Source organism: Canis lupus, chromosome 12 (assembly GCF_011100685.1).
Source record: "Canis lupus familiaris isolate Mischka breed German Shepherd chromosome 12, alternate assembly UU_Cfam_GSD_1.0, whole genome shotgun sequence".
Lineage (NCBI taxonomy): Eukaryota > Metazoa > Chordata > Mammalia > Carnivora > Canidae > Canis > Canis lupus.
The window spans coordinates 8,710,486-8,725,346 of record NC_049233.1 but is presented as its reverse complement, the minus strand read 5'-3'; the positions used below and the strand labels follow the sequence as shown (position 1 = coordinate 8,725,346).

At 37.3% G+C, this 14,861-nt stretch overlaps 1 protein-coding gene across 16 annotated transcripts in view; it reads left to right on the top strand.

Moving 5' to 3' along the window:
• KIF6 (kinesin family member 6) overlaps nt 1–14,861 on the top strand; it is a 380,623-nt gene that overhangs the window by 78,089 nt on the left and 287,673 nt on the right. For 14 of the 16 annotated variants that reach the window (XM_038553965.1, XM_038553967.1, XM_038553964.1 and 11 more), the window contains 2 exons: nt 1,667–1,814; nt 6,686–6,795. In XM_038553965.1, coding sequence (XP_038409893.1) covers nt 1,667–1,814; nt 6,686–6,795 — 258 coding nt within the window. The remainder of the gene's footprint in view (nt 1–1,666; nt 1,815–6,685; nt 6,796–14,861) is intronic. The other 2 variants (XM_038553974.1, XM_038553973.1) reach the window with 1 other exon arrangement.

Genomic DNA, 14,861 nt, shown 5'->3' with positions numbered 1-14,861 from the left:
ATGTGAAGCACAAATCTAGTTAAGAAATGGACAGAGGACTTGAATAGAAATTTCTCCAAACAAAAAATACTGATGGCTAACAGATATATAAAAGCGTGTTCAAGATTTCTAATTATCTGGAAAATGCAAACCAAAAACATGAGATATATCTTCATACCTGTTATGATAGCTGTTGTCAAAATGTCAAGAGACAGCAAATGCCGTCAAGGATATAAAGAAAATGGAATTCTTGTGCACTGTTGGTGCAGATGTAAGTTGGTGCAGCTACTATGGAAAACAGTATGGAGTTTCCTTTAAATATTAGAAATAGAACTACCATATGATCCAGTAATGCCACTCCTGCATATAAATCACAGGAAATGAAAGTTCATGGGGGTATTTGCATCCCCATGTTCATTGCAGCATTATTCTCAATAGCTAAGGCATAGGAAAACCTAAATGTCTACTGATGGATGAATGGATAAAGAAAATGTGTGTATATATGTGTATATATATAATGGGATATTAGTCAGCCATAAAAAGAAGAAAATTCTGCCATTTTGCAACAATGTGGATGAGCCTTGAGAACATTATGCTAAGTGAAATAAGACAAAGACAAATACTGTACATTCTCGTTTACTTGAAATCTAAAAAACTGAACTCATAGATATCAAGAATAGAATGGTGATTGGCAGGAGCTAGTGGGTGGGGGAAATGTGGAGATATTAAACAAAGGGTAAAAACTTCCAGTTATTAGATGAATAAGTTCTATAGATTGAATGTACAGCACAGTGACTATTATACATTTGAAAGTTATCAAGAATATTGATTTTAAATGTTATCACCACTTATAAAAATGATAATTCTGTGAGGCGATGGATGTGTTAATTAACCCTATGTGAGACTCATTTTGCAGTATATTTATGTATCACATATCACATTTGTACATGTTAAAGCTACATTTGTAAGATGTCAGCTATATCTCAGTAAGGCAGAAAAAAGATTAAAAGACATTGTATAAAAACCAAGAACATTTTTAATAAAATGTCCAATACATCACTATCTGTTCTTTAGTTGTGACAAATGACAAATATTAACGTATTAACAATAGGGGAAACTAAGTGTTAACTCTGTGTTAACACTCTGTTAACAGTGTTAACTCTGTACTATCTTTGCAACTTTTTGTGAAATATAAAAGTATTCTAAAGAAAAGTTGTATTCAGGGCAGCCCTGGTGGCTCAGCGGTTTAGCGCTGCCTTCGGCCCAGGGTGTGATCCTGGAGCCCGGAATCGAGTCCCACGATGGGCTCCCTGAATGGAGCCTGCTTCTCCCTCTGCCTGTGTCTCTGTCTGTGTCTCTGCCTCTCTCTGTGTCTCTCACGAATAAATAAGTAAAATCTTTATAAAAAAGAAAAGAAAAGTTGTATTCAGATGAAGAAAATATTTAAGATGACCGGACTCCATTTGAGTTACAGATAACCTACTAAGAAAAAGATTGGTGTGCTGATACTCCTGGATAAAAAGAATTTTTAAAAAGTAAATTATTTTAGCTAGATATTCACATATATAGATACTTCTATAAATGTCTTTCCAATAGTGTGGAACAAGGTTGCTATTAAAATACTAGCCATTTAATACTCGTGCAGTTAGCCATTTCGATGTTAGAAGTGTGCCATTTCTTTATGTAGTGTCTTGGCAGGTTACAATGGTACCATCTTTGCCTATGGGCAGACGGGCAGTGGGAAAACATTCACCATCACGGGTGGAGCAGAACGCTACAGTGACAGAGGCATCATCCCAAGGACACTGTCATACATTTTTGAGCAATTACAAAAGGTATGGAACTTTAAGTTCATTTTCTATCTGATATATTCAGCAGGAATTTATGGTGGGTAAAAAATTTATTGTGACATTTTATTACATTATATCTAAATGAGGGAGTATTTTTGGCCAGTGACTCTGGCCTTTATATTTAAAGGAAAGTTTAGGATTTTGCTGAAGAAGTGGAAATTCAGGTGCTTCTCAATAAAGGGCTGCTGTTTCAGCAAAGGCTCAAAGGGAGTTCCTTGTGATCCATCAATGGAGGTTAAAAGAACAGATAACACATTTTACCAACTAACGTCTTATATTTCTCCTTAAGAAACTGGATGTCCTTTTGCCAAGACATCTTTATTTCGACTACTAAAGCACTGAATAAGATGATGAGATTGTACTTTTTTCACAGTTGTAATAGAAGCCCAAGAGAGTCTACCAGAGTAAAAATCCTATTGCGCTTAAGATTATTATGAAGAGGAGTTCTCTATATTATATGCATCATTTATTGTGTGTCTCTAAGTGTCTATTGCCTTATAGGTATTTAATACAACCGTCAAGGTAAGTATTCTTGTCCCAATTTCAGAGTTGGGAAAATTGAGTCAAAATATCTTTCTCTGGGTCTTTGTAAGTTACTGACTTGGAGGTCCATCCCAAGTCTGTGTGATACAAACTGTGCTTTTTACCTCTGTAGGCACTGCCTCTATGTCTCAAGCTGCCTTTATTTGGTTGGTTGTATTTAAACAATGGTGAGTCCCTTAACTTCTCTGGGTTTCTGTTTTCCCTTCTCTGAAAGTAGGGATTGAATGGTACTAGAGGATCTCGAGCATCTGTACTGTAAGTTCCTACAGTTACTTAGTTGTATTAATTCTGTATAACAAAAGCCCTAACTAGGTCAGTGTAACAGTTATTCCAAAGTTTCTCGAATGTATGCTTTTTGCATTTTGAGTTGCAAAGATGAGAAGAAATTGCTGAGATCTGCATAATTCTCATTTCCATCCATAAAGTAGCAATTACCCATTAGTTCAGCTCATCTCTCACTAGCTCAAACATGCCAACTCTGCATGCCAGAAAATGTGGAAGAGAAAGAGTTGAGTATAGTGTATATGTTGGATTCATATCCTGTCTTTTCATTTACTCATTTATTTCCGACATTAGCTGTTTTGTTTTGTTCCCAGATTTCACAAACTGGGAATATGATTTCTAATAGTTTTTGCTGCTGTGGCCCAATGTGGAAGCATGCTGTCTTGGAAAGATCATTGAAGTTGGTGCGGGCCAACCTGGTTCTGAGAAAGTGTGCTGCTTACAGCATGTGGCCATGTCTCAGGCTTGTGGAGTTGCTATGAGGGTTGAACATACTGTATCTAAAGATATGGTCCAGTTCCTGGCACATAGTATATGCTTAGGAAATGAGCTCAATTACTACAGCCATTAATATCTGTATTTATACGCACACACACACACACACAAATACACATACACATGTGTGGCCAAATGATCCTGATTGATTTCAAAGAAGCCTTTGAAACAGAACAAATGAAACCAATTTCCCTGATTAAGTTAAACAAAATAAACAAATCCTTTCCTCACAGGAAATATATTTATCCCTTCTAAAATTTTGTCTATGGGTACCAAAATACAGTAAAAGTCTAAATATCTCCCAAGTACCTATCATCTCTTGGGTCCATTGTTTTATATCTGCCTGTCATTGACATTATTCTAAAGCTCGTTTCATTTTGAATAATCCTAAATCACTTCCTGGGATTGGAGAGAACCCCTTGGACCAATTTTTAGCCAGGACAACTCTTTGTAAAAGGACAGACTTCCATGATAGGGCACAACACATTCATTATAATCAAACTAAACTGCAGCAAAACTAGTCAGAGGCAATGTGAGCTTCATCATTAAGTTTGTCCACAGTGTAGCTGAAAAAATGCAGTCAGGTACTCAGATGCCCCCAGTCAATTGCTTTAGAGGGCCACATGGAGCTCTCTAGAACTCTTAAAGGAAATATTTGACTTATGCAAAGTATTTATTTCAAGATAAACTAAGAGCAATTGCATACTGGCTCCTATAATGCCTGTGAGTGTGATAGGAGCACATTTGTGATGATTTGAAAAGAAGACAATTGATTCCATTTATTTTAGAAACTACTGCCCACTATTTTTGAGTGTTGTGAGGTTCAGACTTGTTCTGGGGGCAGGAGAAAAGGCTGTCTGCAGGAAACATGTGTGTTACATTACAGTCTGGCAATCCTAACCACTAAAAAAGGAGTAATAAGAAAAGGTAGCTTGCCACATTGCTCAGTGACTTTTAAGTGTGTATTCCAATAAAAGTCCAGAAAACGCAGAAGCTGGAGCAGCCAAAGGCATTATCCCCATCATCTCTGGGGAGTGGACTTGCCATTTTCCTGACTTATGATTCCTTCTGATTTCTGGAAGAAAGAGAGTTTGTCCACTGTAGATGAACATACAAGTTGGCTGTTGTTTTTGCCCTTTTTTGCCTTTCCTTTTATATTCACATTCTGAATTCTCTGTTTGGAGGCCTTTAGAAATAATAAAACAGTAACATTAGCAATAATAGTATCGGTAGCAGCAGCAGAGATTTATTGGGGCCTATTACAGAGCCAGACTCTTTGGCAGGATTTTAGGTACAGAACCCTATATCTCTGTCACAACAGTTCTGCAAGATAAGGTTTATTCTCCGTAATTCTGTAATTAAACAGCTGTGAAGAATGCAGGATCACTTAGTCATAAATGGCAGATCCAGTGTTCAAACCCAGCTTTTTCTGGTGCTAAGAGGAGCCCAGAACTGTCTGCTAAAATCTCAAACTGTAACAGATGGGATATTTCCAAAATGTTCAGATAAGTTTTAGAAATACGTTAGTTTTGAACAAGATCTCCGGAAGTTGCTAAATGATCCCCCTGTGGCCTATTAACATGCTCTGGGAATCTTCTAAAGAGAGACAGCATATATGTTGATCATGGAACACTTTTTGCACATGTTATTTCATGGGACATTTTAGGGAAAACTGGATCAGACTAAAGACCACGCAGAGTTTGTCTAGTATTTATCGTCTCTGATACCTGTGCTAAGCCAAGCCATAACCCACAGAATGCTATTGAAATGATGCCGAGGATACTGAGCTGATCAACAGGCCGAGTGTTAGGATAAACAGCCAGTGGAGCACCTGGATGGCTCAGTGGTTGAGCATCTGCCTTTGGCTCAGGTCATGATCCCAGGGTCCTGGAATTGAGTCTGGCATTGGGCTCCCTACAGGGAGCTGCTTCTCCCTCTGCCTATGTCTCTGCCTCTCTCTGTGTGTCTTATAAAGAAATAAAATATTTAACAACAACAACAACAACAAAAAGGATAAGCAGCCAGAGTCGCCTGCATCAGCAAATGATTTCCAGCATTTGGGAGAAATTTGCTTAGTCCATAGACAGTCCATGCTATCACCTCCCCAGACACCCAGAATGTGGAATTTCAGCTGTAGCTTGAGTGTTTTACTTTGGTCATGTGCTCCCTAAGAGTTGCCTTAATATTTCAGGTGTTATTTTGTTTTTATGAAATGTTGATGCTTTTCTTTGGATAGTTTGAACCACTTTAGGACCAGAGGATCATATTAATTTTAGTCTAAAGAACATATAGGGATTCTTTATTCAACTTCCTCACTAATGGGTGTGGAAACTGAGGCCTAACATCATAGAGGCTCATAGCAAGTAGGACTAAGATTCCAGCTCTGGATTTGCAGGCCTCTGCTCTCTCCCCCATCTCTGTGACTTTGTCCCCTCTCCCTTTGAATATTATCTGTCAAATGGATTGTCTTGGATATGGGTGAGAATCAAGGGAAAGGTCATTGTGAGCAAATTCTCTTTGTGACATTCTGACAATCTGCCGACCATTTTGCCATAAGACACAAAGAGATTCTCCCTTTATGAGAAGTAAAACTCTATTTGTCAAAATGAAAGTTTTTTTTTTTTTGGGTGGGGGGGAGAAGCAAGTAGAAGGTGCTATCAGTTGATATTTGGTCTTGAAAACTGACCCTGGAATTTTCTTGAGATCTGAAAAAGTTCCATTTCATTTCATCTCAGAGAGAGGAGGTCCTTTTGTCTGCCAACAGAACTGAGACAGGACCTATCACCTTGACTTTTATCCTAACTATATTGATGCCTGTGTCATTCCATTTCAGTAATGACCCACAGAATATACCTCTCTCAAATCAATAGCTCAATATCCCTGATTTGCCACGTGAGCCAGGAAAATCCAACAGATAAGATATAGGCAGTGAGCTGCGAATGCCCACTCTTACTGTTACTTGATTGATCTAAACTATTTTTGTCCCCTGGGATTCATTTTCCCTTATCCAGTATTGTCTGTTATCTATTTGTGTCATCAGAAAATTTGAATATTGCAAAAGTGAAAAAAAAAAGAACTATGACTGAAGATGGAAACTTTTGCTACTGAAGTTTAAACTGAAGTAACGATTTTGTTTTCTTTTATGAATAGACTATTCACAGAATGTAAGTTTATTTTTTCATAGTAACCTTTTTTGGGTCTGGAAAGTAAAAAATGGTGTGTTATACAGTTCTGCAACCAAGTTGGCTCATTTTAAGTGTATATTGACTCTTGATGTATAATGTGGAACCAATAAAAAAACCCAACAGACTAAAGTTGCTTGTAATCATGGGTGTTGGCCATTAAAAAAAAAAAGCTTCATGCATATGGTAACTGGCAACTTGAAAGTGTCACGAACTGAAAATGGAAACCATACAAAGTAAAGAGAGTAAAGGAGAGAAAGCTGTGAGGAACTGTAGTGATAAATGTGTTCATCCTCTTCTGAGCTGAATTGTTATTTATAGCCATTAAACAATGTCTTCCCCTTTTCCAATCAGGACAGCAGCACAATACATACAACGCACATTTCCTATTTGGAAATCTACAATGAATGTGGTTATGATCTATTGGATCCAAGACATGAAGCCTCCAGTTTGGAAGATTTGCCGTGAGTAGCAGAACAACAAAGAAGGAGGGAAAATCACTTTCAGATGTTCCCTTCAATTGTTTCCTTTGAAACTTTGTATGTTTCTGGTCTCAATCATAATTAACAAATACTGGATAACAGAATCTTTTTGTAATATAATGGATACTTTTTCAGTTATGACAAACAGACAGTAGTGATGGGAACTTAAGTTGCTTAAAACCCATTTCTTGGGAAAATCTCCTTTGGAGTTGGTGCAAGAGAATGCACTGAATGTTTTCTGAGCCAGTGCTGAGAAGACTGAAGGGATATGCCAGTACTACTTTACTCTTGCTGAATCAATCCCTTTACTCCTCTAGTTGTGACTTTTCTCTGAGGAGGGGATTCAAATTAGGGCTCAGGCAGCAATAAGAGAATATAAAGGGGAGAAAATAAAACTTTGTTTTCCCAATTGCTTTTCTACTGTTATGAAGACTGACACTGAGGATCATTTGGTCAGATTGGCACTGATTGCGTCATGACTGAAATATAAATAGTCTTCAGAGCTTACCTACTAACTGAGTTAGTTATCCTGCCAGCATTTGTATAACATTACTCACTGCTTGTTTGAACATCTGCCTAAATTGCATATTAATGGAAATACTTCATATCCTTTTGTCCAGACATCTTCATATTATCAGAAGTTGGTAGAGCCAAGAAAATGTACTTTAAGTTTCTTATTAAATATTCTAAAACAATTTCAAAACATGTATTAATCCTCTATCACTAAGACCAGTAACCAGTTGCTTGCTTTAATTTGCAAAGGAAATAAGAGGAAATATTAAAGAAAATAAATTATACTCTTTGCATCACCTTTATATGCTTTCTTCCTTTTAATGTTGACTGAGAGTTTTTACATATCATCTCTGTCATGCCAACCATATTCATTAGAGGGAGTTAGGAAAGGGGATGATTGTTGGTACTCTAAATATTATCGTTAATTAAATAATATAAGAAGAGAAAGGAAACACCTGACTCCATGGAAGAAATTAGTCTTGAGGAAACTATTGGAATTAAGTTTACAGAAAAGTGAGACATTTCTCAGAGGAAGGTTCAGAACAGTAACATTAAAAACAGGAAGATTGACCATGAGGGTACTATGCTGAGCAAAAGAAGTCAGAGAAAGACAGTTATCATATGTTTGCACTCATATGTAGAATTTAAGAAACAAAACAGAGGATCATAGGGGGAAGGGAGGGAAAAAGAAAATAAGATGAAAACAGAGAGGGAGACAGACCATAAGAGACACTGAACTCTAAGAGACAAACTAAGGGTGGCTGGAGTGGAGGGGGTGAAGGGATGGGGTAACTGGGTGATGGGCGTTATGGAAGGCACATGATGTAATGAGCATTGGGTGTTATATACAACTGATAAGTTACTAAATTCTACCCCTGAAACTAATAATACACTATATGTTAATTAATTGAATTTAAATTATAAACCAACATGAAGATGTGGTCAAAAAGGCCACATCTTGAGGAGTTGTGAAATAAAATCAGAAAGGCCAACAGAAGCCAGCTTTTGAGGGACTTGAATGTTGGGCTTTTGTTGTGAGATTGATCTTTATTTGAATAGGCTTTTAAATTAGTTTTCTAGCCTCCAGTCTAACCTGTGGACCTCTAGGCTAAATCTTGCTTAAAATTGCTTTTAACAAGTCACATGTGCACTGAAGACCTTGAAGCCGGTTTAGCAATAATCCAGAAGTGAAGGGCTTGGGTCTGACAAACATGGAGGAGGAGAGAAAAACTTGAGAGCTATGCGTAAGAAAATAAATAGATGATAGCTAACTAGTCAGCTACTTAACTAGATAGAAATAAAATATATTAATTATGCCTCTCCCCTTGGATTTGATTGAATTTGAAAAGAAGGTAAATTAGAACCAGTTCACTCTCTGCATTTTACTGATCGAGGAGAGTAAACCCCAAGAGGTATGACTTGCCTAGGGTTTCAAAACTAATCTGTTAATGGTACAGCAGGGATTGAAAACCACATACTCTCACTTTCATGCCAGAGTAGCAAAAATAGCTTCAAGATTTTACGGTGGGACCCAGAGAATTAAGGAAGCATTAACTAAAAAAGATAATTTCTGTTAGAAAACTTGATTGGGTGATGGTAATGAGTTTCACATACACAACTTTGGTGTCTGAGAATACCCTACTTGATATTTACAATAAACTCCTCACATATAGGAAGCATGTCTTACTTGAGTTGGTAGTCTCTCTACCACGTAGGCCAGAGTAAGTTCTTAATATTTTAAAAAATTATCTATCAAATTGAAACTGTGAAGTGGACTTTTTGAAGATGAGCATGTAAAGGAAAAACAGCATGAGCTCTATGAATCAGAGTCTAATTGACATAACGAGGTACAGTCTATGAGAAGCAGGGGTGAGAAAAGTCATTGACCTCTAAGAGAGGCAGTGTAATATAGTCAGGAGCACGTGATTACAAGTCAGGAAATTTGAGTTCTAGTCCCAACCCTGCAATCTTAGATATATTTTTTTCACTTTTCTGGTTTCTCCTTGTGTATGAAATGTAGGCATTGGGCTATATAATATTTAACAACCTTCCAACTTCAATGTTCAAAGATCAAAAACTGGTGACCTCACAGGATAGGACTTACTTGGTGACTCTTTTCCTGTTTACAAAAAAATAAGTGATGTAGATATTTTATATTTTCCTCCTAGAAAAGAGCCTTAAGCCTCTTGAGAGCAAGAACAGTGCTTTAATTCACTGTATGTCTTTGTGTTTCTTGGCATGTCTGACATTCAGTAATGGTTCTCCATGTGGATCAGATTGTCTCTGTAGATGTCACTAGCTTTCTATCTTAAACTACAGCTCCTTCTATGGTAGCTTTGTCCTGTTGGAGGATGAGTTCACTGACTCAAGTCAGAAGTGACCTCAGCTACAAAACAGATGTTTTCAGTGAACTAACCTCCCCTCCCCCGGCCCATAGGCATACAAAAGTGGATAGAAAGATGTCCTTATTTTACATTCTGGAATATAATTACATGACAACAAACTTCATTAAAAGAAAAATGAAAAGATTCTCATTATAAAAGAAGATTCCCATATCCCAGGAGGATAACCTACTAACTTCAAATATAATCAATACTACAAAATTCCAGAAAAACTCAAGGATTGCAGTCTTTTGGTGTGGGGATGATGGGATTTGGCTGGTATTGACTCTGCTGACTTTCTTGGGATTTTAAAGGGTTTGTCTTTTACTATGATTATCAAGTAATTCTTCATAATGGCATGTGACTTCTGTTGTACCTGGTTTGGATTAAGAGTATGTACTATTAATCTGGTTTTACACACTCTTGAACCCGGACAAGCCCTAACTCTGCAATCCTATCCTTCTGGTTGACTGGTTTCTTTGTTGCAAGCTGGAATGTCCCAAACACTCTGAATACAATCCAAAATATAGTAGGCAAATGTCTGTTGACTTTGATTCTCTCTTGCAGTCATCTCTTTGAAAGACAATGGCAATATGCACATTTGATCCCTTCCACATTCTTATACTTGGCATAACCATGTGTAATCAAATTCAAGGTCATCTTGATGTTGCACAACAATAGCCATCAGTAACAGATTTCTTACCACTGAGCAGCAACATAGCTTCCTCCAAATCACCTGCTGGATGCTCTTCTCAGGAGCACTCTGCCTTTTCTGCTTCTAGTTTTTTTATATCCTAATGACTTCCAACTCTCTGCTGTTACTCAATCGTTTGCCTACAGATTTCCTGTGGACTTTGTATATATGATGTCAGGGCACCGGACTAAAGTCAGTTGCTTTTTGCAAATGTTGCTGTAGTCATTTGGCAAGGAGTTTTGAGATACAACACCAAAAGCATGATCTGTGAAAGAAAAAAATAGATGAGTTGAGCTTCATTAAAATTAAAAATGTCTGCTCTGTCAAAGACACTGTAAAGAGAATAAAAAGACAAGCCAGAGATTGAGAAAATATTTACCAGACCTATATCCAATAAAGGATTTGTATCTAAAATATACAAAGAACTATTAAAAAAAAAGAAAAAAAATATACAAAGAACTCTTAAAACTCAACAATAAGAAAACTAACAATCCAATGAAGAAATGAGAAAAAAAATCTGGACAGACACCTCACCAAAGAAGGTGTATGGTTGGTAGATAAGCATTTGAGGAGATGCTCAACATCATCTGTGATTAGGGAATAGCTAATTAAAACTACTATGCACCTACTAGAATGGCAAAAATCTAAAAAAAAAAAACTGGTGATACCAAATGCTGGCAAGAATGTAGAGAAACTAGAACTCTCATTCATGCAGTATAGTACAACCACTTTTTTTTTTAAGTTTAAATCCAATTAGCCAACATGTAGTACATCATTAGTTTCAGATGTAGAATTCAATAATTATGAGTTACATATAACACCCAGTACTCATCATATCACATGCCCTCTTTAATAACCATCACCCAGTTACCCCGTATCCCCACCCCCCCTCCACAACCCTGTTTGTTTCCCATAGTTAAGAGTCTCTCATGATTTTTCTCCCTCTCTGATGCCTTCCCATTCAGTTTTCCCTCCCTTCCCCTATGATCCTCTGCACTGTTTTGTATATTCCACATGTAAGTGAAACCATATGATAATAGTCTTCCTCTGATTGACTTATTTTGCTCAGCATATTACCCTCCAGTTCCATCCACGTCAATGTAAATGTAAGTATTCATCCCTTCTGATGGCTGAGTAATATTCCATTGTATATGTATACCACATCTTCTTTATCCATTCACCTGTCAATGGACATATAGTACAGTCACTTTGAAGGTCAATTTCCAGTTTCTTAAAAAAACAAAACATAATTCTTAGGATATGACCCAGCAGTCATGCTCCTGGGTATTTAACCAAATGAATTGAAAACTTATATCAGTACAGAGAGCTGCCCATGAATGTATATAGCAGCCTCATTCATAATTGCCAAGAACTAGAAGCAACCAAGATGGTAGGCAGATAGAAAAACAAACTGTGGTACATGCATGCAGTGGAATATTACTTGGCAACAAAAAGCAATGAGCTATTAAGCCACAAAAAGACATAAAAAGTATATATACTGTGTGATTCCAACTGTAAGGCATTGTGAAAAAGACATAAGTGTAGATATAATAAAAAGATCACTGGTTGCTAGTAGTTGGGAAGAGGAATGGTAGAGGGATGAATAGGTGAAGCACAGGGGACTTTTGGGGCAAACTGTTCTATATGATAGTATGATGGTAGATGCATGGTATTATGCATTTGTCCAAACTCATATAATGTATACCACCAAGAGTGAGCCCTAACAGAGGCTATGGACCTTTAGTTAATAAGACACCAACAGCAAAAAGGAATGAACTATTGATAAATTTAACAGCTTGGGTGAATCTCCAGAGAATTATGCTGAGTGAAAAAAGCCAATCCCAAAAGGTCATATGTTATGTGATTTTATTTATGGAATAGTTTTTATTTTTTTTTAAGATTTTATTTATTTGACAGAGAGAGAGAGAGCACAGAGGAAGAGGGAGAGGGACAAGCAGACTCCCCACTGAGCAGGGAGCCTGATGAGGGGCTCAATCCCAGGACACTGAGATCATGACCTGAGCTAAAGGCAGATGCTTAACTGACTGAGCCACCCAGGCACAATGTGGAATATCTTACAAATGGCGGAATTATAGAAGTAGATAACAGCTGAGTAGTTGACAGGAAGTGGGAATGGTTATACAAGGCCGGTGAGAGATCCTTATGGTAACAGACTATACTGTATCTTAATTGTGGCTATGGATACACAAAACTACTCATGTGATTAAATTCCATAGAGCTTAAACACACACACACACACACACACACACACACACACACACACTGGCAAAACTAGGACATCTGAATAAGATCAGTAGATTGTATCAATGCCAATGTCCTGGTTGTGATATTTAATATTGTTTTACAACATGTTAACATTGGGGAAAATTGGGTAATGGGTACATTATTTCTTACAGCTGCATACAAATCTACAATGATCACAAAATACCAAGTTTATTTTTAAAAGTGTCTATATATTTGTATAGAGACATATGTGTATTTAATGTATTCTGTATTTAGTAATTTAAATGAAAATAAAACATCTATTTTTGAAAGTCCTTATGTCATATGCTATAAAGGGAATATAGTTAGAATCTAAGTATGTCTTATGAAGTAAAATAGTATAACTACTGGTCTTAACCATAAGGAAAATAGTCACCTTACTTTAGTGTAATTTTAGTATTCCTAAATAGGGATACATAATGCATTTAAGGTTCCAAAGATGGCCATGGTTATTACTGTTAGAAAAAAGTCAGTAAACTCCAGCATCCAGTATTGAAATCTTGGCTGTGTTGTAAAATAATTTGTCATCAATGGAAAAAAAGTCGAGAGATGTTAAGTTTAATTCATCACATTTCTGATACCTACTGGATATGAAACAGTGTTAAATGTTGCAGGAGTTACAGAAAAAGGTAATGTACAGTGTCTGTCCTCATAGCTTACAGTTTAGTCATGTGGAATCATTCATTTATTCAACAAACATTTACTGAGATCCAGCTTGATTCCACACTTTGTGCTAGGCTCTTAGTTTACCAACATAGTCTTTACTTTCCCGGAACTCATAGCAGAGTAGGTAAACCTAGTACAACATGGCACAAGGTGGAATGTGAAAAACATCACAAGAGAGGCACAAAGAATGACTAGGGCTTAAAGGAGAAAGAACTCACATTAGGTCAAGTGATCAGAAAGAGATTCACAGAGAAGGTGGTATATGAAATAATCCTTGAAGGAAGAGGTAGGATGTGGATCAGTGGAATGTGGCATTCATGTGGAAACAAAGGTAGGGAAAAGCATAGAGCTTGGTGTGTCAGTTAATAGAGCTGTTTGACTATACCCCAATTAGGGGGTAGGTGAGGATATTGGGACTGGAAAGGCAGGAATGTAAGGATTTGGCAGAAGGGTGTAGCCCTCGGAGATTTTTTATTCAAGGGCATAGCAGATTGGAACTGCCTTTTAGGAAGAAAAATCAGTCAGTAGCATGTAGGGCTAGGATGAGATCGATGGGAGTCCGAGAGACTCCAGAGCATTGTGGGAAGTTATTGGACCATTTAAGTGGCCACAGGAGTAAAAAGAACAACAGAATTGGAATACATAATCCAGGGACTTGACATTTAGCTATGTATGAGACTATAACTATGTATGAGAATCACCAGGAGTGTTGTTAAAAATGCAGATTCCTGGCCCCCACCTCCAGAAAATTCAAATATGTTTGAATAAGCATCCCAAGTGATTCTAATGCAGGTGGTCTGTATTAATCCCTTCCTTCATCCACCTAGGAAAAGTTCTTTTTAGGGATACCAGAGAAATCTCTCCAGAGAGGGAGATGGGCACCTATTGTATGCTGGTCCCTATCCTAGGGACTTTCAATGGAGTATCTGACTTGAGGAAGTGGGTATCATGATCTACATTTTATGGATGAGTAAATTGAGGGTCACATAGATAGTGTAATATTTCTCTAAGATTCCATCCCCACCAAGAGATGGACCAGGATATTAACCTCCATCCATCCCACATCAGAGCTGGGGCTGCTGGTGCCATTGCCTAGGAGATCCATGTTGTATCTTGGCATTCCATCTAATCTCTGAAACTTCCATAGCAGTTAGCCTATGTGTTGTTCAGCCAACTATATAGCTGACCTTGTGTTTTCAGAGTGAGTTCTAGGACAGTTGAAGACATCTTACAAAGAGAAAGTTAGTTATTGTGAACCAGAGAGCAGACTAATGCTGCTCAGGCTGGCTGACCGTCTATTATCTTTTAGTACATTTGTGACTCAATCTAAGAAGGAAGCCCTAGGAATAACCCAGTTAGAAGAAATAATGGTAAAATAGATCCGTTTTACAATAGCAAAAGAAGAGAAAATGTTCAGGGTCTTTGTGAAGACAATATAGGTAGTGCATTTTTTTTTGTGAGAAATAAAAGAAGACTTTGAAGGTAAATGGAGAGCTGTTAGTCTGGTTCCA